Below are 26,944 nucleotides of genomic sequence, written 5' to 3' on the forward strand. Positions count from 1 at the left end.
GCTCCTGTGGCTCCTAGTAACTGTAGCATGTGCAAGCAGCTACACCCCAGGCAACAGCTTTGACAGGCTGGCCAAACCAGGTTGAGAGTAACCGTTGGGTCATTGACCTTCGGTGAGATAGGGACTTGTCTATCCCAAGCTTATGAAGACAGATTCCAGCGGACTGAGGGGATGAAACCTACTAGAATAGGACAACGGTCATGAAGGCAGTCTCTGCAAACGATGTGGTGCGCTAGGAGCACGGCAAAACACGAAAGATGCCCTGGTCGATCACTGCACCCAGCCCATCTCCTACTGTCTTGACTCTTGTCCTGCTCTTGGAGCAAGATGGAATCTGGGAAGAGAGAGTGAGGCTGACTCTGCGCACCTCTCCCTCACTCTAATCCAATTCATGCGCAAGTCTTGACATCCCCTCAATTAGATGTCAAGGTCCTCTTCGAATACAATGGATGAACATCACCTGACAATTGCACTTTCTGTAATTCCACGCAGCATTACAGCATAAGCTAGGTCTGGCTTGACACTGTTGGGAGCCTAACCAAGTGCTTCCAACCTTGAAAGTATCTGGACTTCAACTCCCAGAATTCCCTAGCCAGTATTGGGCTGAGCCTGACCCTTAGTAAGCGACAGACTCATCCAGGCAGTTTAAAAGCCCTACAAGGCCTGGAGCAGGAGATAAGTATTCTGGCGAGAATTATAGAAAACCAACAATGTAACATGAGCGGCAGAGGGGGTATTCAGCAGGTTCTGACCAGTTCTGGAGAACCAGTAGCGGAAATTTTGAGTAGTTCGGAGAACTGGTAAATACCATCTTTTGACTGGCCCTGCTCCCATCTATCCTCTGCCTCCCAAGTCCCAGCTGATCGGGAGGGAATGGGGATTTTGCAGTAACCTTCCCCTGCCACGCTCACCAAGCCACACCACGCCCACAGAACTGGTAGTAAAAATTTTTGAATCCCACCACTGATGAGCGGTCAGCTCTAAAGACACTTGTGGCAAGCTTAGTAAAAGATCACACTTTATGAGCAACTTGGCATTAACTTTATTCTATCTTCAGTATAATTTTAAGTACATAAGAAAGATTTATTTTATATTCCACAAGCCTCAGGAGAGAAGTGAGAGTCACAGGACAGTTTCAAAATAAAGAGTTGCATATCTTCCATTAAATTTTCAAGTGGAAAACTCAAAACGTGGCAAAAAAAGAGGGGTGGGGGGAAAGGGACTATCTGCATTACTACAGTTAGACAGGCAGCTCCCTGTGGTGGGTCATTACAGTACCATGCCTTCAACTTAGGCACGATCACCAGAGTGCTGTGTGACACGAAACTTTCTGCCGAGCAGTAGGGAGAGAGGGAGAGCTAGCTAAAGAGAGGGGGTTGCCCAAATGCTATGGGGATATAATCAATGCCAGCGAGCAATAGAACCAAACCACCATGGAATTGTGCTTACAAACAATTAAATACTTCTCTTGGAATGGAGAATTAATTCTGCCCGGGGGGTGGGTAACACAAGCCAATACAGATTCTGGGGAAAACTGTCCTGGAAGACTGAACAGTGTTCATTTGTTCAAAAGAGGCCTCTTGGGTACAATTTTCCCTTTGTAGGAGGGCTTGAATGGAAGGGGTGGAGGGGGGCAGCTTTTGAACTGCTGGACAGGTGCCCAGGAAGGAGAATTTGTTCCAATCTCATGGCACCTGCACCCCGAGGCAATTTCCCCCCTTCCCCTACATCATGGCACAACACAGAATTTACACGGACAACACAGGAAGGGGGAAACGGGTGGGAGGAGGAATGTTACACATCCCATTTTCAGCCTTTGGTCCAGCAAAGCTATTCTCAGCGTCTCTTGGTGAGATTAGTTGAACAAAAATAATTCCCTTGGATTTTCCTCAATTTATGCCTGTCAAGCATACTTCATACTATAAAGGGAGGGGGGAGGTACCATATCCTGATAGAAACTTTACCCCCTTCTCCCAACGTTCCTCATTTAAGAGGCACTCCTTGGTGCCTGCCTGCTTTGACACTTACATCGATTGGGCAAGACGGGTGTTGCTTGACCAAGGGAGGGGAGGGGGGAGTGAATGCCGCACCTTCCTGCCAGTCAAGGGAGAGGATGGAATGAACCTGCCCACCCTACCCCGAATCCCAGCCTGAGGTATTTTCAGTGAGGGGAGGGGTGGCAGGATTTTCAGAAGACAGAAGCAGACTTAAGAGTTGGGGGAAAAAAAATATGGGACAAGGAATCTCAAAGCCAGACCCCAGAAAGCATTTTTTTTTGTCCCACAGTGATGGTAGAGGAAGGGGAGGTCGTGAAGCACCAGGCCGTCTTATCCGGCGATTTCCGTCACCGTGGTGACTAGCTTCCGCCCATTCCACTGTGTCTTGAATTGTTCGGGGACAGGAAATTCGTTCTGGGGAAACAAAACATAGACGCCATTGATTGGTGTGTAGAAGATAAGACATCCCTGGTGCTGAGGACACCTCCGTCTCTGGGCATAGCCCCCCCCCCCAACCTGTGGGTCGCACCTTCCATAATTTTGCAAGGTTCCTAATATATCCAATTTATAGGCCGCTTCCCATAGTAGAGGAGCAGTGGTGGGTTGCAGGTGGTACGTTCCAGGGTCCACCCGCCCGCCTGAGCTCCTTGCCTCTGCTTTAAGCTTTTGGTACTTCCGCGCACGGCGCCTACACGATGCTCCGCCGAGCAGCTGGAGCGTCGCAGGCAAGTACAACGCATGCATGCACCTTGCGCGTCCACCTGGGTGATGCCGGGGCTGTTCCAACCGGTACGGTTGAAACGGAATCCGGAACCCACCATTGTAGAGGAGCAGCTGAGCCACCTGACATTTGGGGGAAGCCCCAAAACACTAAATTTTCTTCCTTCAGCAACAGTATTGGATGATATAGTGTGACAGAAGGCAAGTATTTTCCCCAGCAATCAATGGGGTTAATCTGCATTGGTAATAAAACTGCAAAGAAACTTATTGGCACGATATCTTCTATCTCCCAAAGTACAGGCAGTCCCCGGGTTAAGTGAGTTCTCTTCCCAGCTCTGCCTTTAATTTGAATTTGTATAAAGTCATAAGTCACAGACTATCACCGTGATGGTGAACCTATGGCACACGTGCCAGAGGTGGCATGCAAAGCCCTCTCTATGGGCGCATGCACACATGCGTGAAGGGCGGTGTGCATGCAAGGGGCGCACAAGCATCGCATTTTGGGACGCACGTACATTTGCACACTTTTGGCACTTGATCCGGAAAAGGTTAGCCAACACTAGACTATAATATCCAGCCACTAGAAGGTAAAGTGAGTACAAACCCTACTAGAACTGATGTAGTTATGTAGTTTGGTAATGAAATGTCTGCAAGAAAACTCAACTCGGAGAGAACCAAGGACCTCTCATTTTAACCTGGAGCTACAAATATTCTCCTCTATCGGAACTCATACTTGCAAACAGATTCCCTATTACCAAAAATGGTGGATGGCCTTCTCTTTCCTTGAATTAACAAATTGCTGAAGCCACACAATGTTTTCACAAGCCACTGAAAAGAAGCTATATACTCAAAACACACAGCTTGGTTCATCAGTTTGAGGAAAGACAATGTCATCCGCCATTTTGGGTAATAAAAGCCTATCAGAGCTACAGGTTGTCCGTCAAATCAGATGGTCTTAACTCAGGGACTTCCTTTCTCTTTCAAGAACTGGATTTGAATACTCCTCATTCTAGCCTTCCTGAAGCAGACACATTCCGGCTGTGCCATTTCTGGCTGGAAATTCTTGAACTTTACAGCCCCCACTCATTTTGAGGATGGTTACCCCCAAGACAGTCAAGGTTTTGGTTTCTTTAATTTCCATCTCCTTGGCTGGGTTCATGCAGGAGGTTAGTTATTAACCTAGCAGAAGTGTTTTCATGTTCCGACAGGCTTCCCAAGAGCCTGAAGCAAACTCCTGGTCCGACAAAAATCTCTTTTATTAATTTACTGTGAATTCTGCTCATTCACATCCAGCAAAGTCTTTCAAGGGAGGATTTACAGTCGCAGACCTTCTCTGGCTTGGAGAGCTGCCAGGCCGATATTCGCAAAACATGGCAAGGAGTCTCGGAGAGTCACAAACCAATTAAGTGAACTAATTGTCTCCTGCAAACTCCCCTCCCCTTTTGCTCCTCTTTTATTTCCTCTGGGAGGGGCCATTCATTGTCCATCTGTGACCTTACTCTCAAATTTACCTCTGTTCTTTAGCTGTTCCCTTCATCTAGCAACTCTTTCCTTTAGCTGTTTAGCTTCGTCTAGTATGCGCATACTGGGAACAGGCTCCAGCTGTTCGTCTGCCTCACTGATGTCTGACCCTGGCATAGGGCTCTGGCCCCCTCTCTGCCTCCGACACAGAACCTTCATCAGAGCCTTCCCGACTCTAGGAGAGGCCCTTGTTCCTCCTCAACCTCCTCACTGTCCGAATCGGCTGCCAGCTCTGCTGGCCACTGGTGGGCCACAACACTGCATGACATGCTCAGCTCACATTATTTTTGGTAGCTGGTGCATGAACCTAAGTCCATAAGCTAATTTTAGCTAGCTTTACATTTCGCTCTGTTTGCACATTCAGAAACTGAGTTAACTAACCAGGTGCAGTTATGCTGCGTGACTTTAGCTGGGGGCATTGACCTTTGCCAGTGAAAACCTGCTCCCCCAGTTAAAGAACCGAGAACATCTGCTCAGGAATGCAATTCTCTGAAACCATCACCGGCTTCAACACGAGAGGGGATGTTTCTATTAGGAGTACAGGTAGCCCTTGATATACAACTGTTCACTTAGCAACCGTTCAAATTTACAGCCTGTCTGAAAAGGGGAAGTTCCAACATTCCAACAGCCAGTAACGTATTTTTAGGAGTATAAGACTCCCCGGAATATAAGACCCACTAAGATTTTGACAAGGCAAATTTTTTAAAAAAAGGTTTTGCACTTTGCAGATTTCCCAAAAATGGCCTATTTTTCATCCAAAAAGGGCACACAGAGCCTCTAGGAAGCTTTCAGAGAGATCCTGGGGGCTGGGAAGGTAGAAATGAATGAAAAATGGGCCGGTTTTTGCTCATTTTTGTCCCCCCCCTCCAGGAGTACTCTATACGCTTCCTAGAGGCTATGCATGCCTTTTTTGGATGAAAAACGGGCCCGTTTCCACAAAAAACAGGCCGCTTTTGGGAGGTCTGCAGAGTCTGCCATTTTGGTGAAGGGGCCGGGCTTTCGGGAGGCAAAAAATGCTGTATTCAGTGTATAAGACGCACCCAGATTTTCAGCCTCTTTTTTGAGGGGAAAAGGGGCAACTTATACTCCAAAAAATACGGTACTTTCCCCACTAGCCGTGTGACCAAATTTCAGGTGCTCAGCAAAGTGGCAGTATTGCTATCTGCAGCATCATGCAGTCACGTGATCACATTTTACGATAGCTAAACCTAACTAGCTGTTACTGCTAGCAAACGATGAGTTTGCTTAACGACTGCTGCAAAAAAAGGTTGCAAAATCAGGTCAGGCATGTGATCAATCTATTTTAGCACCGTCGCAACATGCGACCATAATGGGCAGGCTCCATTACCGCCTTATGTTGAGGACTAGCTATATTTCTGACCCCTTTTCAGCTTTACTGAACACCCCCTTCCGAGTAATATGGAAAAGAACTCACAAAGTCACCGCTCTCTGTCGGAACAAGAACGTTCATCTCCGAGGACTTGGCACTAACAATCTCGCAATCTAGAGAGCTCTTGCTCAAGTAGACTTGACAACCGTCTGTCTTGTTGATGGAAATGGTTGGCACTTTACCCATTACCTAGTCAAAAAAAAGAAGATCCTGGTGAGAAACAGCCAAGGGCTCCATCTCCTACAGTGAGACTGAGCAGCATTTTTTTCTTCTGTGGAAATCACATTTCCCTCATGGTGCGTTTAGAAGCTGAAAGGCAGACAGGAGTAGAGGAACCAGCAGGAGGAGAAAGTCCAAAGCCAGAAACTGAGATTCATTGGTCTCTTCTTCTGAACCTCCTTTTTACACTCTCCCAAGAAGGGGCGTATGGATTCCTGAAACCAAGAAGGGACGTATGGATTCCTAAAACTAAGAAGGGGTCTGTGGACTCCTAAAACCACGAAGGGACGTATGGATTCCTAAAACCAAAAAGAGGCATATGGATTCCTAAAACCAAGAAGGAGCTTATGGATTCCTAAAAGACTGCAGAAATTTGGCTAAGGATCACAGCTTGACCACTCCTTCCCTAAATGTAAGATAGAAATGAAAGGCAGGAAGGAGAGCTGCAGCATTTCCGTCTCTAACACGGGCAACGGTTTGAGATACCTGGTGGGAGAAAGTTACTGTCAAGATGAGACGAACCAGAGACGTTACCTGAATTTGAATATCACGGCTGTTGATTATCTCAACAATGCCCACCACATCATCAAATACCAGCCCAAGCTTCTTACAGTTATCTGCAAGAGACAGAGAGAGAGAGAAATGAGACTAGCACGGAGAGTTTCCTTTAAGAAGATAAACCTCAACATAGCTACGATCTATTGTTCGTTCACTGATCCTGGGGAATCCAATATAAAAACTTCCCCCACAATGATCAAATGCAAGAGAAAGAAAACCAAAAGCACCACCAGCACCATAATGCTGAGCACACATGGATACATTTCAGTAAGGAAGTCTCCTTAGAATCAAACTCAACTACTGACTCCATAAACAACAACTTGTAGTTTTCCGGTCAGCAGCATGGAAGGGGTTAGTCATTCCTTCCTTTCAGATAACTTTTGCCCAGCCTAAAATGTCAGAATTTCCTGCGGGTCTGAAATCATCTCAATCAGGGGTGTCCAACCTTGGTGGCTGGGGGATTCTGGATGTTGAAGTCCACAGGTTGCCAAGGGTGGACGTCCTTGATCTTAAATGCTGCCTTCTAGATGTGTCTTATAAAATCAGTACATCTATCTGATATATCTGAGATCTTTCTACAGGAGTTAATTTCATCACAGAAGAATACACGTGAATCGACATGTGTGAACCAGCCCCTAAAGCAAGCTCTACTTGGAGCCAAAATGGCTTCAGAGTTTAATGTTGATTTTGTTTTCTATCCTGTTTCCAGACAGCTCAGACTTCCAAATCATTTTTCCTAGCAATTATGTTTCCTATCCAACTTATCTTATTGTTGTTAGTTACGAAGTCGTGTCTGACCCATTGCCACCCCATGGAGAATGTTCCTCCAGGCCTTCCTGTCCTCTACCATCCTCTGGAGTCCATTTAAGCTCATGCCGACTGCTTCGGTGACTCCATCCGGCCGCCTCATTCTCTGCCTTTCCCTTCTTCTTTTGCCCTCAGTCTTTCCCAGCATGAGGCTCTTCTCCAGAAAGTCTTAGATGTATCTTAGAAGGTCCTAATGCCACCACTTAATCCTCAATTCAGTAACTCAGATAGTGTCATCAACGCAATGAACACAGGCAGGGGGGCTGATACGCTACGGCCCCTGGGTTTGCAAAGAGTTGGACACAACTTTGTGACTGAACAACAAAATCCCAAAGAAGAGGTGTGACCTTACCCAGCGTGATGGAGTTGATCTTGCCTTGGATACGGAGTGTACTGTTCACACATTTGTAGGCATAGACCACCTGCTTCAACTCTGTGTCACTGATCACCAAGTTGGAGGCATTCTCTTGGTTCTCCTAAAGGGGAACAAGCAGCTGCTATTATGCAAGATTCCTCCCCTTCTCTAGATGCAAACAGGAGCAGCAGAAACAAGGATGAATTACACACAAAAAATCCACCCACAGGCTGGTGGAGGCTCCACCGCATGCACTTGACTAACTGGGCATCAGGCTAAGAGCTCTTAGCTGAATTGCAGATAGTAGTAACACACTGAGGGAGAGGCACAGAACCCAAGTTCTTATCTCATGTTGTGGCCCACCAGTGGCCAGCAGAGCTGGCAGCAGACTCAGACAGTGAGGAGGTTGGGGAAGAACATGGGCCAGTCCTGGAGTCTGGGGAAGGCTCTGATGAGGGCTCTGTGTGCACATGCGCAGAGTTGCAGACGAAGGGAACAACTAAAGAACGAGGGTCGACTTGGGAGTAAAGCCACAGGTGGACAATGAATGGCCCTTCCCACAAGGAATAAAAGAGGAGCGAAAGGGGAGTGGAGCTTGCAGGAGACAATTAGTTCATTTCTGCATTCTTGTCCAGTATTGCGGCGTCTGAAAGATATCGGCCTGGCCACTCTCCAAGCCTGATAAAGGTCGGTAATTGTGAACTATCTTGAAAGACTGGGAGAAAAAAGACTTGGCTGGAGAGGATTTCATTGTAAATTAAATAAAAAGGGTTTATTGGGGCGAGGACTCGCCTTCGTGCTGCTGGAGAAGCCTGGGCCAGAACATCTCATGGTAATTCTTAATGGGCAAAATCCGGGCCAGAATAATTCAATCAATATTTAATTTTACAGTTAGTCCTTGACTTACAACCGTAGTTGAGCCCAGAATTACAGTCATATCATGGTAGTCATAAAGTGGCTTGCTATGTGAATGTGCCCTTTTTTTTGCGATGGTTGTTAAATGAACACCATGATCATTAAAGGAGTCTGTTTCCTCCCATGGGTGTTTTTCACCCAGAGGTCAATTGAAACTTTGAACGACTGCTAAGTGAGAGCTACCTGTAGTTACCTTTCCAGGTACTGGAAGGTTTTGTCCTGGCTCTACCTCCTCCTATTAGAAAGGGGGCTGCCCCACCCAATGTGCCTCTTGAAGGCCAAGGGCTTGAAAACAAAGGATAGCAATCGCACTTAGATTTATATACCGCTTTATAGTGCTTTTACAACCCTCTCTAAGCTGTTTACAGAGTCAGCCTCTTTCCCCCAACAATCTGGGCCCTCATTTTACCCACCTCGAAAGGATGGAAGGCTGAGTCAACTTTGACCCTGTGAGAAACGAACTGCTGGCAGTGAGCAGAGTCAGCCTGCAGTACTGCATTCTAACCACTGCACCACCAAGGCCAAGGAAAGGAAGGGAGAAATAGCAATAGCACTTAGACTTATATACTGCTTCACAGTGTTTTCCAGCCCTTTCTAAGCAGTTTACAGAGTCAGCCAATGACCCCCAACAATATGGGTCCTCATTTTACCCACCTCAGAGGGATGAAAGGCTGAGCCAACTTGAGTCTGGTGAGATTCGAACTGCCAAATTGCTGGCAGATGGCAGTCAGCTGAAGTAGCCTGCAGTGCTGCCCTCTAACCACTGCGCCACCTTTGCTCTTATGGGTGCACCACCTCAAGATCGTAAATTGTATTAACACAATTTATACACTCTCATGCACGCAAAGGGATTTCCCAGGTTTCCTGTCTGATAGACTCTCTTAAACTGAGGAGGCTCTCTTGCAAAGTATCAGCCTCCCAAGGCAAAACGCTTGCCCACTCACCACTCTCCATTTCTTGCCTTCTAACTCCAGCATGGGAGGCTCCTTCTTTGCAGGCAATTTGGAGGAAACGTTGACTGTGCAGGCAGGCTTGGCAACTGTGAACGGTTTGGGTCCTGTTCGTACAGGACCCCCTTGGCTTTTCAGCAACGGGTTTTTGTGGGTCTTCATCTCATCGGACACGTGTTTCAAGCCTAGGAGGGAAAAGCATCATTGGAAGGGTTCATACCTTTTGCTAACCCGTCATGTGTTGGGTTGTCTCTGGAACTTAAAACACTGGGCTAACACCTTGCCATATGACCACAATGAGCCCCAAATTGCTATTGCTAAGCAAGACAATTGCCAAGTGAGTTTTGCCCATTTTACAACCTTCCTTGTCACATTTGTTAAGTTGCAATTGTTAAATTACTGTGTTTCCCCAAAAATAAAACATTACATTAAGCACAGCTAATTAAACTTAAATAAGACCCTGTCTTACTTTCTTTTGACCCCCGAAATAAGTGCCACAGGACACTGAGTTTAATTAGCTGTGCTTTATGCAAGGAAAAGGAAAAAAAAAACAACCTGAAGTTCTGGGGTGCAGAATTCTGAAGATGCAAGCAACGATTCCAATTATTTCTTTTGGTCATGTTGCCATGGCTGCAGATTTGGGAAATGTAACTTTCTAGTTTCTTTATTTCCTCAAAAGGCTTTGCAAGCACAGATGAGTTGAATTTCAACTTAATCTGCTCCCAGAATCTCTTTCGTCTGTTGCAATTTTGAGGCCAGGTTGCTGTCCGAAAGACATTAATTTGTTTTTGGTTGTAAACATCCAAGTTGCGCTATCTTTAGCCCCACCAACCATCTGTCCACATAAGAGAATTAACATTTGTGACATTTGGCAACCTGTTAAAACAAGCAAAACTGGGTTATGGAATGCAGTGAAAACTGCACCCTGCAGAAACTCTTATCCCCTGGACTAATCCTCTGCATGGCTTTTTTTAAAAAATTTTTTTAAAAAATGTATCAAGAGTTTGAAGCTGTAGAAGCTAGCTTCCAGAATCACGGCTAGTTGACTTGTGGCTGAATTAATCAATATGCCTACCAGAAGTGATGGCTTCTCCCTGGTTGAGCTCAGCAAAAAGCGCTGAGCGGGAGATAGAGGAATCTGAACCAGAACTTGGGGAGGCAGGTGCTGGAGGGGGAGGCGGGCCAGGGGGAGGGGGTGGTGGGCCACGACAAGCAGGAGCCCTAGATCCATTTGCTGCATCCGTCGGTTGAGGTCCCTGGAAGGATTTGGGGGGGGGGGGGGAGAAAAAGAACATCCAATTAGGCCATTTGCTAAACAGACAAATGAAAATATCCCAAGGAAGCACCTGGAATATGGATGTGCAGGTTGTACTCACCGTTTTGCTCCAGGTGAGCCCAGTGGTATGGTACTGCTTGATGTACGCCTGCAGCTCAGTCCAGATACTGAGATAAGTCTTCACCCAGTCCACGTGCTTCTTATCACTAGAGAAGGAAGATCCAGACATAATTGGGCTGGGTCAGGGCTGGACTGCTGGGGGGGGGGGGGGGTTTCGGGAGAACCTCTAGCTAAGATTCTGTGCAGTTCAGAGAACCCCCAAATCCCACTCCTGACTGGCCCTGCCCACCCCTCCCCTCCCAGGAGTCCCCATGCAGCCCGTTTTGGACGCAGGTAAGTGCAGGGGGCACGTGGAGGCTTGTGGAGGGTGAAAAATGGGCCTACCTTAAGTTTGGTAAAGGCCTCCGGAGCATGGGGAAGCCATTTTTGCCCTCCCGGAGGCTCAAAAAAACCCTTGGGGGCCCAGGGAGGGCAAAAAGGCCCTCCCTGGCCATAGTACAGGAGACCGACTAGGCCATGCCCACCATGGCCACCCCCACCTAGCAAATGGGCAGAGAACCCCTTGCTAAAAATTTGGAAGCCCACCATCTGAAATTCTGCCTATAACAGGGGTTTTAGTTTTATCACCTCCATTTTACAGATAGGACTGATTGGAAAAAGTGACTCCTTGAAGCTTTTTGGCAGGAGAAGCAAGCTAGCTATCCCAAAGGTGCTTTTTTCAAGAGGCAACTGGATTTTCTGAGGGTTTTTGAAGAGGTTTCGTTTCTCATCCAAGAAGCTTCTTCTGAGCTCTGAGCTGAAGAAGCTTCTTGGATGAGAAGCGAAATGTCTTCAAAAGAAAAACCAGAAAGTCCAGTTGCCTCTTGAAAAAGCATCTTTGGGACAACCATGACCTGGATGACTTGAGAATCTTCACAGACATCAACTGAACTTTTGATAATGAATATCTAAAGCAGGGGTGTCCAAACTTGGCAACTTTAAGACTTGTGGACTTCAACTCCCAGAATTCCCCAGCCAACCATGCTGGGGGAAGGAAGAAATGTCCAGACCAAACGTAATTTCTAATGTTGGGTTTTCCCCCCGTTACCAGAGGGAGCCTCCTTGTGGAGTACTGTGAAGCTGTAACCATGGCAACTCCACTGCACTGTACAGTAGAAGCCATTTTACGGGAGTACAGTAGAAGCTATTTAAAGGCACAGCAGGCTGCATCTTAACACAACACCCACCCCGAGGAGTGTTAGGGGTGTCTTACCCCTACACTATTTGTTTCCAGAGAGTAAGTCATCTGTGTACCAAGTTTGGTTGAAATTGTTCGAAGCGTTCCAGAGTTATGCTGGAAGACACACACAGATACAGATATATATATATATAAATGGTGGGAATAAACGTACACATCTTTATATTCTTTAAGGACTCGATTGCTGTAAAACATGGCAGCATCTGTCATTTCCTTCACATAAGGGCCTGGCTTGGGGGCCTACAAGAAAACAAAGCAACACAGAAAATAAGCCTTTCATCTCAGCAAGAAAACCAAAGCCACGTGATTTTTAAAACCCAACCATTTTAATTTAACCAATTTACTTTCAAAGATCAGAAAAATGGTGCACAAGAATTACAATTACAGAATATTGGTAACATTCCAACAGTTCTATATAAAATAGAGTATAACAAAGCAGAAACCATAATAGGTGTGCAAATTCAGCATCCTTAACCAGCACAGAATTAATTCAATCCTTTCTAACAACAGCCATAAGAATCAAGTAAATTTTTGCTATTTTCCTGGAAATTTTAGTTGGAAATTCATCGAGGACCTTGAGTTTTGGACAAAGCCTGCGTGGTGAGCAGGGAGAGGAGTTATGATCTCTGTACACCAAAGATGATAAAGGGAGCAGTGGAGTAACTCTAGAGATCTGACTGCAGTCAAACAGACAGAAATATTCCTCTTAAGAGGTGTGTTATTTCTCTCTTCCCCATCAACATTCAAGACTGGCAATGGTAATCTAAAGAATCACCAAGTAGAATAACAGAGTTGGAAAGGACCTTAGAGATCTTCTAGTCCAACCCCTGCTTAGGCAGGAAACCCTACACTACTTCAGACAAATGGTTATCCAACATCTTCTTAAAAATTTCCAGCGTTGGAGCATTCACAACTTCTGGAGGCAACTTGTTCCACTGATTAATTGTTCTAATTGTCAGGAAATTTCTGCTTAGTTCTAAGTTGCTTCTCTCCTTGATTAGTTTCCACCCATTGCTTCTTGTTCTACCCTCAGATGCCTTGGAGAATAGCTTGACTCCCTCTTCTTTGTGGCAGCCCCTGAGATATCGGAAGACTGCTATCATGTCTCCCCTAGTCCTTCTTTTCATTAAAATAGGCATACCCAGTTCCTGCAACTGTTCTTCATATGTTTTAGCCTCCAGTCCCCTAATCATCTTTGTTGCTCTTCCCTACATTCTTTAGTCTCCACATCTTTTTTACATGGTGGTGACCAAAACTGAATGCAGTGTTCCAAGTGTGGCCTTACCAAGGCCTTATAAAGTGGTATTAACACTTCACATGATCTTGATTCTATCCCTGTTTATGCAGCCTAGAACTGTGTTGGCTTTTTTGGCAGCTGCTGCACACTGCTGGCTCATATTTAAATGGCTGTCCACTAGGACTCAGAAAAGCTTGGAGCAACTTTGCATGGAGAAGTTTTGGTCCCCAAATCCTTACCATGGCGACCCAGCCTAGTGCAGGGATGCTTTCGCTAACTGTCGAGAGGTGGTTGAAGAATTTGCTGCCACGGTTCTTCTCCCTGAAGTTCTGGACCACTTGGATCTGATCCGATATTGGCTTCAACACGACGGAGAAGTTACTCTGCAGGTGCAAAAGTAGGAAAACCAAGAAGTGAATTATTTATGCACCCAAATCCTCTTGCTGCCCAGGGTTCTCCTTGATCATAATTGATGGCTGCCTAGTCCCATTGAAGGACACGGTGGCTCAGTGGCTAAGACGCTGAGCTTGTCGATCAGAAAAATTGGCAATTTGGTGGTTCAAATCACTAGCGCCGCGTAATGGAGTGAGCTCCCGTTACTTGTCCCAGCTTCTACCAATCTAGCAATTCGAAAGCATGTAAAAATGCAAGTAGAAAAATAGGGCGGTGCTCATCTCTGTTTCAAAGCCGAAGAGCCAGCGCTGTCCAAAGATGTCTCGGTGGTCATGTGGTCGGCATGGCTAAATGCTGAAGGCACACCGAATGCTGTTTCCTTCCCATCAAAGGTGGTCCCTATTTTTCTACTTGCATTTTTTACATACTTTCAAATTGCTAGGTTGCCAGAAACTGGGACAAGTAACAGGAGCTCACTCCGTTACACGGCGCTAGGGATTCGAACCGCTAAACTGCCGACCTTTCTGATCGACAAGCTCAGTGTCTTAGCCACTGAGCCATGCACTCCATGTATCACTGTAAACAAGCACTATAATTCTAAAGGTTTTTCTCCACTTACTGCTATGGGCTGCTGGCACTGTGATGCTGTCATCAGAAGAGTTCTCTCGGTCATTAATCCAGCATGGACCATCTCAGCCTATAAGAGAAGGAGAAACAGACAACTGTATGAATTAGCTGCAATGATTGGTTGGCAAAATAGAATTCCAAGAATGACTGACTTGTAAGACAGGCTATATATATTGTTTCTTACATTTGCATGCAACAAGCAAAGGTAATTTAAACAATGAAACGAACAAACAAAAATAACATTAAAACAATAGCCTCAGGACCTTATGACAGAAAGTTTGCAAGGACGACTAATATAAGTCAAAGCCAAAGGCCTTGAAATGCTGATACACCCATTCAGCATGGTGCAAATCACCCTGTAACTAAGATTTGATATGCCTATTAATAAAGGCTTGAAGACTTGCTGGAGAAGGAGAGAGGAAAAATGGGCTTTGCAAGAGAGAAGATTTTAATATATTGTGATTGTGTATCTAATTTCATAGGGGATGGGGAACTATGAACTGGCCTGTATTGGCTGTAGGAAGATTGGGAGTTAAAAATTCTTTTTTTCCAATCTCTTTTCTATTTCTATTCTTTTCCTGTCTTTTCTCTGATTTTCATTTGCATTATTATTTAGTATTGCAAAACTGGCTAACAATGGGTATTTTTAAAACACCAATAGATTGTGGACTTCTCTGAGCTTGTTTGCTTGCGGGTCTTTCATTAATTAACTAGGCAACATCACAGGTCTTGCTGAGAAACCCCCAATTCAATCTTGAGTTACATCTTTCTCTTCTACTGAAAGTTAATATTTTCTGCAATTTCTCCTAAAGCCTGGACAGAGATATTTTAGAAATAGGTCAGTGCTGGTGTAATATGCTGCAGAAAAGGAAGGAAATTTAGTTTCAATCTCACTTCAGGAAAAAAACACACAATCCTTTGGGTAGTCTCAATGCTCCTTGCCCCACTTAGTAGCTTATTTTATATAAAGGTTCCCCGTGCACATATGTGATAGTCGTTAACAACTCTAGAGGGCGCTGCTCATCTCCATTTCAAAGCCGAAGAGCCAGCACTATCCGAAGATGTCTCTCTGGTCATGTGGCCAGCATGACTAACGCCAAAGGCGCACGGAGCGTTATCTTCCCACCAAAGGTGGTCCCTATTTTTCTACTTGCATTTTACATGCTTTTGAACTGCTAGGTTGGCAGAAGCTGAGACAAGTAATGGGAGCTCACTCTATTACGTGGCGCTAGGGATTCGAATTGCCGACCTTTGTGATCGACAAGCTCAGCGTCTTAGCCACTGAACCATCGCGTCCCACTAGCTTATTTTATAGGCCTACCCTAAGAATTTCAGTAGAAATATCCCCATTCTCCTGTCAGGGCAGGTATCTAGAAAACACAACAGCTAGTAGCTCAAGAAATGTATGTAGTATCCTTTTGCACAAAAACAATAACCATGAAAATATAATACAGGCCAAGTGCCTATTTTTAATTTCAAACTTGTTCCTCAGTAAATTGAATTTTCTATTCTGGAGAGATTTGAAGGTGGCATGCCAAAATTACAGCAGTCTTCAGAATCTAAACATTTTTGTTTTCTTTTGCAGTCTCGGGCTGCCAAAGTTTTAGGGCTGCCAGCCCCCCCACAAAGTATATGAATGGGGTCTACATGGTCTCCCTTCACCATTTATTGTGTGAGCTTGGTCATACCACCATAGTTTCTGGGCAAAAAGCCCGTTAGCCTCAATTGATTGCCTGCCAAAGATATTAGGGGTGGTGTATTTATGTCCACTCAAAATAGGAAACAGGAAGGAAGTGTGAGTCATACGTGTTTTTGGACTTCGCTGCCAATTTCTCTGCTGATCTTCATGTATGCAGCCACTGGACCTGCCAAGAGCTCATCAAAAGCTTGCACAAACTCAGCAACTCCTGCAGAAGGAGAAAAAAAGCAGATGAGAACTCGTAGATGAGGCCTGTTGCACTTCAAACATGCAGTAGGATTTTGAGCTGCATTAGTGGCATAGATACAACCTCCAAGAGGGGCTTCAATGTGAAAATGCAGCAACACCCTTTAAAAGCAGTTGTATTTTTCCCAGGTTCATGCATGTCATCCCAGGAAAGCTGCAGCTGGTTTTATGGGGCTACAAACAGACTAGAGTAGGGGTGCCAAACTCAAGGCTGGTGAGCCAGATCTGGCCTGCAGGGTGCTTAGATCTGGAGCACAGAGACACCCTAGAAACAGTGAAGGACCAGCCTTGTGGTGCCTCTGCCAACAAAAATGGAGCTCGGGAGGACCATACTCTGATTTTTGATGGCAAAGCGTTTGGGCCACCACAGGCACCCCCAACATGAGTGACGTCGAGCTGGCCACAGGGTGGGCTGCTGGGGGTTTGCAGCAGCTCGGGAGAACTTCTAGCCAAGATTCTGTGCAGTTTGGAGAACTCCCAAATCCCACTCCTGACTGGCCCCACCCACCCCTCCCCTTCCAGGAGTCCCCATGCGGCCTGTTTTGGCTGCAGGTAAGTGCAGGGCCTCTTGGGGAGGGTGAAAATCAGGCCTACTGGAAGTTTGGGAAGGCAAGAAACGGACCCATTTCTGGACTCCAGGTGGCCTCTGGAGCTTGGAGAGGCCGTTTTCTCCCTCCCGGAGGCTCAAAGAAAGCCTGCCGACCCCGGGAACAGCACAAGACACCCCCCCCCCCCCCATGGTGGTACAGGAGTCAGCTTGGCCATGCCTACCCAGCAACCAGGCAGAGAACCCCTTGCTAAACTTTTTGAACCCCCCCCCCGGCCACGCCCTCTCCCAAGGTCAAACACAATCCTGATGACATCCCTGGACTTGAGTTATATGTTTCAATAAGAGGAGGAGTTGGGAAGGAGAGTGAATTTGCTTACCAGGGCTGGGCAGCTGCTTTGGAGTTAATCTCCAAAAGATAATTTGGAGTGCAAATTATCTTTGGGAGATTAACTCCAAAGTGCTGCTCAACCTTAGTAAGCAAATTCATTCCTCTTTCCAATTACTTTGACTCCCAAAAGATAGCATTTCCTTTCCTAAACTTTGTGCCCCTCGAGCATGATAAGACTACAGTCCACTCCACCATGTGGTTGGGGCACCCACACAATTTCACGGGGTGCCCTATATGTAGGCAATGTTTTTCAGCGGGTGAACACATTTGGATTGCCGAGAGCATATTGTGGGTGCTCTCACAAAAGACCTGCCATGTGGGCATGGCCAATGCCAAGGAACTAGTTTACTCTTCCCCCTCTGGCTGCCTCACAGGCCCTCCTACCAGTTCCATTTATCATCATTGGAAACTGAATGCAGATGCTACACGCTGACATTTTGCAGCATGCTGGCTTCTCTTTCTTTAATTAGAAGAAAGAAAATCAAGGAACAAACACTCTGATATTGGCAGCATGCAGTAGCATTCTGTGCTTAAAAAGGAAGAAAGGGCACCCCAACGGGGCTGTGGGGGAAAATAGGAGGAGGAAGATAAAAATTACTTGCTGCCTCAAGCATAAAAGCAGTAAAGGTGAGATGAAAAATGAAACGGATGGAACAGAAGGGAGGGAGGGAAGTAGTAGTCAGATGGATTCCCAAGAAAGAGGGGGTGATGTCCAGAAGAATAAGAGACAACTCAATTCAGATGTTTTGTGTGAGAGAAAGAGGATGAAGACAGCCCTTCCCTAACAGTTCCCAGAGTATATTGTAGATGCAGATCGTTTATTTCAGTTTGGCAAGAGTTTGTCTATAGGAAACAATAAAGAATTCAGCTTGGAAGAATCACCAGGAGTCTTTATCGGTTGCTTGGGCCTGGCATTGATCAAACTCATTAAGGTGGACAAGAAATGGACATGCACAAGAAAAAGAAAAAATCAGAAACATCAAGCTCCAAAAAAGCTTAAACCTTATCTATGTGGGTCGGGGAGAGGGAAGGAAGGGAGGAAAGGCAGAGAAAGAAAGGAAAGAAACAAAAAGAAAGAAGGAGGGAAGGAAGGAAAGACAAAGAAAGGAAAGAAGAAAACAAAAAGAAAGAAGGAAGGAAAGGGAGAAAAAAAGGAAAGAAAGGAAAGAAAAGAAAGAAAGTAAAAAGGAAGGATCGATCGTATCTGACCACTGCATAATACTATTATACATTTTTGATTTAGAGTTGGTGAGACTTGCTGTACAGGGAAAGGAAAGGGAGCTGGTAATCTGGTAACAGACAGGGCCAGAGGCACACACTGCCCAAATAAGCTCACAGGACCAGAATGGAGTCAGCCTCTTGGAATATCAAAATATTTTGCACAGGGAGCTTACCTTTTGGGGTGCCATCCCCATGGCTACCATGCACGCCAGGACCACGAGACACCATCTCCAGTCGCCCCACAGCTTTCTCCAGTCGTTCAACTAGACTCTGCAGCTCTGTCATCTTTCAGCACCTGCTAAATTCAACCATGGCGTTAGGAGGAAGCTAATGCAGCTCGTACCGAATCCTATTTCAGGGCCTTTTGTGTAACAACCTGAGAGCCAAACACTGAAAAGAAGCTTATTTACAGAATACTGACAAAAAAAACACAACAACCCCTCTCCACTGCAACCGGGCCCAGGGCAGAAATGCAATATTCACCGCTCAGCAATTACACAGAGATAAACATGTGGGTGAACCCAGCCAATCTTCTGCATGTGAAGCGGTGCAGCTTTTCTCTTGGATGTACAATAAAAATTAAACAGATGGAAGTAATGGGAACATTTTAATCTCTAAGCCCCTTGTCCTTGTGGAGGTATCTGTCAATCTCTTCTGCATTCATTCTAATGTTTTAGCTTGGCTGGGGATCACCGGTTGCTGAGTTTGTATTTAGACCCAGAAAGTTGTGGGTGTTTTGCCTTTCTTATCCCACACAAGTGCTCGCCTCCACAATCACACGGACGCTGATCCTAAATGGCTTCCAATTTTCATCCATGGGGGGGAGTATTTGAACTTTGGGCAGATCTGGAGAGTCAAATACGTGTGGGTGGAAGGCTGTACATGGCCTTCAAGTAGCCAGCTTGGGGGGCAGCTCCACATTGGGTCATACTAGGACAAATGATTAAATGTCATTTTAAACGGAATGTGATTAACATAAATACTTTCTGGCAGGCTGCAGTTTGGAAGAAGTACTTCTGAGGCCTGAGCTAGTTTCAGCTTCCTTCTCCGATTCATTAGAGAAGCTGGGCATTTCAGGCTTGAAGGAATCCACTGATTTAAGAATCTCCTTGATCTTAATGAATGGATTCCATATGCATATGCATATCTGTGCATATAATTTTATTAGGTAAAAGTAAAGGTTCCCCTCACACATGTATGCTAGTCATTCCCAACTCTAGGGGGCAGTGCTCATCTCCGTTTCAAAGCCGAAGAGCCAGCACTGTCCAAAGACATCTCCGTGGTCATGTGGTCGGCATGACTAAATGCCAAAGGCGCAAGGAACCTTCCCACCAAAGGTGGTCCCTATTTTTCAACTTGCATTTTTACGTGCTTTCGAACTGCTAGGTTGGCAGAAGATGGGGCAAGTAACGGGAGCTCATTCCGTTATGCGTCGCTAGGGATTCGAACCGCTGAACTGCTGATCTTCTGATTGACAAGCTCAGCATCTTAGCCACTGTGTCCTGTGTATAATTTTATTAACAGTCTGGCATAACCAATTTTATTGTATACATGATATACAATGACAATAAAGGCTATATTATACTATAATAAAATTCAATACAAGTCAGAGAAAAAGAATAAGAAAGTAAAAAGCGCAAGAAAAATGATGGAGAAGTAAGAAAGGAAACACACCAAGAAGTGACTTTCAACCTTTCCCATAAATAAAAACAAATGCAATGATTCTTCACGCTCTCTAAGGCCCGCAAATATTTATCGCTTCATCGCCCATCCAATCTCTTATCTAGAAACAAATCCATAAAACATCTTTTCAGTCCTGATGTCAGCAGAAACTCCCAAGAAGAACATGCCCTGCTTTAACCTTGATCAGACAATCTAACTTTATATTCCCTTCCTTTGACTTTTAAGGTTCGTAATTGCTTCAAGATTTGACTTCTCTTAATGGAGGGATTCCTTAAAAGGAACAGCCCTGTTCTTTTAGCTTACAGCAAAGCCAGGAGGTGGTCTGGGAAGCAGAGAAATCTTGTGCAAACATGAGATCTCAAAGCCCAACTTCCAAATTGGGGCAATGGTTTCAGCTAAATTAGCTTGCTAGGCTTAGGGTGGGCATGTGCCAAGATAAACAGGTGTCCAAGATAACAAACAAAAGCACCCTTGTTTGCTTTTTCCTACCCAACCTCATTTTCCAAGGAATGCTAAATAATGGATGGCGGTTTTTGAAAGCTATCTTCCCTCAATGGAGGACAAAACCTGCTGTATCTTTATAAATGGGAGGTCCTTTATAGTCCTCAATCCCATCCATCTCTCAATTTTATGGAAATGCCAAGAAAGACCATGGGCCAGCTACTTTTTAACCACTTATGCCATTTGATCAATGAATCATCCCTTTCTATTGGAACATGAATCACAGTTCTAGTCAAAGTAAAACCTTCTATTGGTTAGATCTGAAAATGATGTTTGATCCACTATCACCCCCTGCAATTACTTTATTTTTCAGAGTATAAGACGCACCTTTCCCCCCTCCAAAGAGGGTGAAAATCTGGATGCATCTTATACACTGAGTACAGCATTTTCGGCCTTCCAAAACCCCGCCCCCTTCACAAAAATTGATGTGCAGATGGTTTGAGAGGCCTGCAAAGTGCTCCTGGGGACTGGGGAGGGCAAATGCAAGTGAAAAATAGCCCTTTTTACTCATTTTTGCCTCTCTCCAGCCCCCAGGAGCACTCTACAAGCCTCCTAAAGCCTATGCATGCCCTTTTTTGGACAAAAAATGGGCCAGTTTTTGCTTGTTTTTGCCCCCCTCTCCCCAGCCCCAGAAGCACTTTGCAGGCCTCTCAAACTCTCTTCATGTCCCATTTTTCACAAACAATGAGGCCTGCAGAGGGTTTGGGAGGTCTGCAGAGTGTAAAAACTTTTTTAAAAAAATTTACCTCTTCAAAATCTTGGTGCGTCTTATACTCTGAAAAATACTTTCTGCTCCGAGTGTCTTTAGAAAGACTTCAGACATATTCATGTTTTAAATTCCACATTCGTGGGATGTGAAACAAAGGCTCTCAAGGGAGTGAAGCAGGGCTTGAGGCAGCTACTAATGCGATACAAAGGATGGCAATTCAGACCTACCCACCCTTAACCACAGTGCCATCTCACGCTCTATGAGAAAGGATGTTACAACAGGGTAGCACAAGTGGGTTGGTGGGTGGAGACCCTTGGAGACAATGGTGTGGACTGCACTTGAAGAAATAAACAACAGTCCAGGTAGTCCTCAACTTATAACTGTTTCTTCAGTGACTGTTCGAAAGACTGAAACAAGTGACTTATGACCGGTTCTTATATGACTGTTGCAGGATCTCCATAGTCACATCCTCAAAATTTGGACGCTTGGCAACTGGCATGTACTTATGACAGTTGCCTTGTCCCATGTGATCACCATTTGCCACCTTCCCACTCAGCTTCGGACAAACAACTCAATGGGGGAAACCAGATTCACTTAACGGTCTCATGATTCACTTCCTTGCAGTGATTCACTTAACAACCATGGGCAAAGGTCATAAAATGAGACACAACTCACTTAACTGCCTTGTTTTCAAGACTTTCAAAAGGAATTTTTTTTGCTTACCAGCCAAAACGTTGGGCTCAATTGTGTGGTCATAAGTTGAAAAATACCCGGGTAGCTCAATGTGAGGTTGGCTTAACCCAGCATGGCTGTTCTGACCGAGGCTTCCCAAGAGCACGAAGCAAACTCCTGGTCCCGACAAAAAACCCTTTGATTAATTTACTGTGAATTCTGCTCCTTCACATCCAGCAGAGTCTTTCAAGGGGGGATTTACAGTCACAGACCTTATCTGGCTTGGACAGTTGCCAGGCTGATATCTGCAGAACTTGGCAAGGAGTCTGGGAAAGTCATGAATCAATTAAGCGAACTAATAATCTCCTGCAAACTCTACTCCCCTTTCGCTCTTCCTTTATTTGCTCTGGGAGGGCTATTCATCGTCCACCTATGGCTTTACTCCCAAGTTGACCCCTGTTCTTTAGCTGTTCCCTTTGTCTGGCAGCTCTGCGCATGTGCACACTGGGAACAGGCTCCAGCTGTTCTTCTGCGCCACTGATGTCTGTCTCCGAAGGCAGCTGATAACTGGCATACGGCCCTGGCCCCCTCTCTGCCTCCGACACAGAGCCCTCATCAGAGCCTTCCCCAGACTCCAGGACTGGCCCACGTTTCTCCCCAACCTCCTCACTGTCCGAATCTGCTACCAGCTCTGCTGGCTGGCCACAACAATGGCAAGACAACGTCTGGCTACAATACTGAACTGCAAGCTATTCAATCCCGTTTCAGTCCAGCTTATTGCGTTATTCATAGCCACCCAATAAGGAAACAAGTGTTGCCTGAAGCAACACTTTGCTTCCAAGTCACCGCATACGCCTCAAAGAGGAAGGACGTTTCCTCATTCCTGTAAGAGAAAACTCTTTTAACTTCCTCTTTGCAGAAAAAGCACTGATACCTAGGGTGTTTCATGAATTCAGAAAAAAGTTGCTTTTCACTAAGCTTTAAGCTGCCGCTTATTCCCAAGCTTTTCCTTTAAACTTTGCCAGCTCTGGAGAGAGCATGTGAGTATATGGAATATTTACAGAATTGATGGATATCAGCTGTTAGGAAAGGGGATTTTTCTTCCAACTAAGCGGATTACACAACTTCAGAGTTTCTATCCTCATCCAGTATCCAGGAAACTAGACTGGAAAACTAGGATACATTTTCCAGAACCAAAGCAATTTGCTCGTAATCACTGGTAAATTGAAGATAAGTCTGAGTCATGAGTCTGTCATCTGCACCCCTATTACTATCTGGTTTGGTTCTGCAACCCAACATGACAGACACAGACTTCAAAAGATAATCAGAACTGCAGAAAAAACAATGGCTACCAACCTGCCTTCAATCGAGGACCTGTACACTGCATGAGTCAAAAAGAGGGCTGTGAAAATATCTATAGCAGTGTTTTTCAACCTTGGCAACTTGAAGATGTCCGGACTTCAACTCCCAGAATTCCCCAGCCAGCGAATGCTGGCTGGGGAATTCTGGGAGTTGAAGTCCGGACATCTTCAAGTTGCCAAGGTTGAAAAACACTGATCTATAGACTCCTCACATCCTGGACATAAACTGTTTCAACTTCTACCCTCAAAAGAACGCTGTAGGGCATTGAACACCAAGACAACTAGACACAAGGACAGCTTTTTCCCAAATGCCATCACTCTGCTAAATAAATAATTCCATCAACACTGTCAAACTATTCACTAAGGCTGCATTACTATTACTATTTTCCTATCACCCATCTCCTCTCACTTATGTCTGTAACTTTGTTGCTTGTATCTTTACGATTTATAGTAATATTGTTTCCTGATTGCTTATTTGTATCCTATGACAATCATTAAGTGTTGTACCTTATGATTCTTGATGAATGGATCTTGTCTTTTTATGTACAATGAGAGCATTTGCAACAAAGACAAATTCCTTGCGCGTCCAATCACACTTGGCCAATAAAGAATTCTATTCTATTCTATTCGTCATAATCAAAGGGAGGGATCAAGGGAGAGTAAATCAGTTTCTCAATAATTCACAACAAACTTTGGTGGAACATTTCTGGAAAAATTTAACTATGCAAAATGTAGAATGACCCACCAACCACATGGAGAGTGAGTTGATATACACCTCGACTTACAATTCGCTTAGTGACCATTCAAAGTTACAAAGGCACTGAAAAAAGTGACATGATCATTTTTTACACTTAACGACCATTGCAGCATCCCCATGGTAATGTGATTTACATTCGGCCCCCTTGGCAACTGGTTCATATTTATGACGGTTGCAGTGTCCTGGGGTCATGTGATCCTTTTTGCAACCTTCTGACAATGGGGAAACACCATTCACTTAACAACGGTGGCAAGAAAAGCCGTAAAATGGAGCAAAACTCCCTTAACAAATTTCTCACTTAGCAACATACATTTTGGGCTCTGTTATGGTCAAAAGCCAAGGACTTCTGTATTAGCTTACACCAGGGTGGGGGACTATGGCCCCTTTATGTCCTGTGGACTTCAACCCCCAGAATTCCTGACCAGCCATGCAGTCATAAAGGGGCCATAGTTTCTCCCCCGCCCCAGTTTATGCCATAATGTCATGTGGGGCTTGACTTTGTGCATTCTGTGTACAGAGACATTTTGATTTGTAAACTCCCGTTCCTGGCTTAGTTGCACAATGTCTGGAGGTTCATGCAAGACTTAAGGCACCCAAAATAATTTCAAAAAGACAGACCATGTTTTTTGGGTCTTGCTCATTTTGAAGGAAACTCTACAAAATGCCAAAGAAAAGCTGTTGGCTGCACTCTTTTGAATTCTTTGCCTTGTAGCAATTTGTGAACCCAGACAATTAAGGACTGTTCAACAGAGCATGCTTTAGAATGCAACACTGTGCGATGCCATACTTGATTAAGATATCCCATCTTTATTTTATGCAACCCACGACAGCTGAATCCAAATGTACTGAACCAAAAATAATCAAATCATATTTTGGGTGAGTGCAATGTATGTATATCCAATCATGGGTGGATTTTTAAAAAACAACAACATGGCAGCAACTAAATTTCAGCTTAATTGCTTCAAACAAAATTGGATTGTTGAAAAAACACACACAACACAATTCATGCATCTTATTAAGCCAAAAACCAGATAAAAAACATCATGGATTTGCACAACATACAAACCCTTTCCATGGTGACAAATGTTATTTACCCAACGTTAGAAAATCAATTATCATTTCTGACAAGTATTAGCTAAGACGGTCATTTTAATTTTATTAGAACTGAATAGTGCATCACTCTAGCAAAGCATGCACAGAGGGGGGGGAGGGAGGGAGGTGTTTCCAGTTAATAAATACTATTCTTGGTATTCATAAATCTGAAGTACATATTTTAATGGATACAAATACTACTTTCCTCCATGTTTAAATAATTTGGAGAGGCACTACCTGCATTTCATTAAAACAAATTAATATCTGTTAACAGAATAGACTGGTCTATTACTGCATACCATACTGGTCTGTTTGAACAACAAACCCCATTTTCTCCACCAAGCTGAGCTTCAAAGCTGCAAGCAATTGCTTCTAATCCTGAGGAATCTTTCAAACTGTTGCAAGCCTGAAGCTAGAAGAGCACCCAGCCCTATTTGGAAACAGACACCAGAAATATTTTCACAAAATACCAAGAAAGTCTGCATTGGCCTCCAGAATGTGAAACTTCCCTAAGTTTTTCCTACGCTCAGACAGGGGCATTTTACCAATGCACACATTTTTCAACCACATCCAATCTTTGCCTTCCTACTTAGAAGCAGTGGCCCTTGCAGAGTTTAATTATTAATGGCACGAAGTCTATGAAGAAGCAATATAAAATATTGTGTAAAATATAAATGCATAAATCCAAGTACATCTATGGCACCCACTTTGTATAATGTTAAGGCAATGAACCAGAAATCAAGCGATTGCAAGTTTTAGTCCTGATATGGGCACGAATTCAGCAGGGTGACCTTGGACCTCTCTGTTTTTAGCCCTAGGAAGGAGAGGGCAAGGGCAAGCCACTTCCAAAACCAGTGGCAAGAAAATTGCCTGGACAACTGCCAGCAGTCAAGATTGATTTGAAGAGACACGTTAAAAATTCTACCTATATTGAGAACTCAGATTTTCACAAACTATCACTGATCAAGTAAGCCCAAGGTTTAAAGGGACTGAATGTTTCTGAATTAAGCAGCTCTACTTTTAATTCTTTTAATAATAAAAGACTGAGGGCAAAAAAAGAAGGGAACAACAGAGAATGAGGTGGCTGGATGGAGTCACTGAAGCTGTAGGCATGAGCTTCAATGGACACCAGAGGATGGTAGAGGACAGGAAGGCCTGGAGGAACGTTGTCCATGGGGTCGCGATGGGTTGGACACAACTTCACAACTAACAACAATTACTTTTAATACCATCTAAAAAAGATTGCATCAAAAAATTGCAAACCGGAAACTTTACATACTGCGCCTTAGTCCCACATTTCTCAGTGCAAATGTAATATTTAAACTAGCCACAGCTTCCACAAAAAGTTCAGCATCTACCTTTGCTTCACAAGTTTACACCTGATATAGATACCAGTAAAAACTTCACCCCCTCTACAAAGATCAAATAGTTCAGTGTATCACTGACCTTTGCTTTTAGACAAGCCTTTTCTGGAAAAAAAAATAGCTTTTGTGCGCCACAATTAGCAAATGCAAAGTGATTTCTACAGTCATTCACAAACAATCATACCATCAATGAATTCTTGAAGGATAAGTATCTGCAAGCAGAATTTTTAGAATCGGTTCTAACTGGGGGTGTGGGGTGGGGGAGAGAGGGGATCCAGTCGGTCAGAGTCTATTGTTCAGGCAAAGCTTAGTTGTCAAAAGAGGCACTTTAGAGCAGGGATTTTCAACCTTGGCAACTTTAAGACTTGTGGACTTCAACTCCCAGAGTTGCTGGCTGAGGAATTCTGGGAGTTGAAGTCCACAAGTCTTAAAGTTGCCA

At 44.6% G+C, this 26,944-nt stretch overlaps 1 protein-coding gene across 2 annotated transcripts in view; it reads right to left on the bottom strand.

The window, feature by feature from the left end:
* Positions 1 to 1,018: 1,018 nt before the first annotated feature.
* The window catches only part of CAP1 (cyclase associated actin cytoskeleton regulatory protein 1), a 29,808-nt gene continuing 3,882 nt past the window's right edge, over positions 1,019 to 26,944 (bottom strand). Inside the window, exons 2-13 of one of the 2 annotated variants that reach the window (XM_032227892.1) lie at positions 18,540 to 18,664; positions 16,069 to 16,169; positions 14,255 to 14,332; positions 13,482 to 13,625; positions 12,160 to 12,245; positions 10,809 to 10,914; positions 10,508 to 10,688; positions 9,427 to 9,617; positions 7,565 to 7,688; positions 6,382 to 6,464; positions 5,674 to 5,817; positions 1,019 to 2,411 (exon numbers count right to left, since the gene is read on the bottom strand). In XM_032227892.1, coding sequence (XP_032083783.1) covers positions 2,328 to 2,411; positions 5,674 to 5,817; positions 6,382 to 6,464; positions 7,565 to 7,688; positions 9,427 to 9,617; positions 10,508 to 10,688; positions 10,809 to 10,914; positions 12,160 to 12,245; positions 13,482 to 13,625; positions 14,255 to 14,332; positions 16,069 to 16,169; positions 18,540 to 18,651 — 1,434 coding nt within the window. In that variant the 5' untranslated portion in view covers positions 18,652 to 18,664 and the 3' untranslated portion in view covers positions 1,019 to 2,327. The remainder of the gene's footprint in view (positions 2,412 to 5,673; positions 5,818 to 6,381; positions 6,465 to 7,564; positions 7,689 to 9,426; positions 9,618 to 10,507; positions 10,689 to 10,808; positions 10,915 to 12,159; positions 12,246 to 13,481; positions 13,626 to 14,254; positions 14,333 to 16,068; positions 16,170 to 18,539; positions 18,665 to 26,944) is intronic. The other variant, XM_032227890.1, reaches the window with a different exon arrangement.

The sequence above is a fragment of the Thamnophis elegans genome, chromosome 12 (genome assembly GCF_009769535.1).
Source record: "Thamnophis elegans isolate rThaEle1 chromosome 12, rThaEle1.pri, whole genome shotgun sequence".
In the NCBI taxonomy this organism is placed as follows: Eukaryota; Metazoa; Chordata; class Lepidosauria; order Squamata; family Colubridae; genus Thamnophis; species Thamnophis elegans.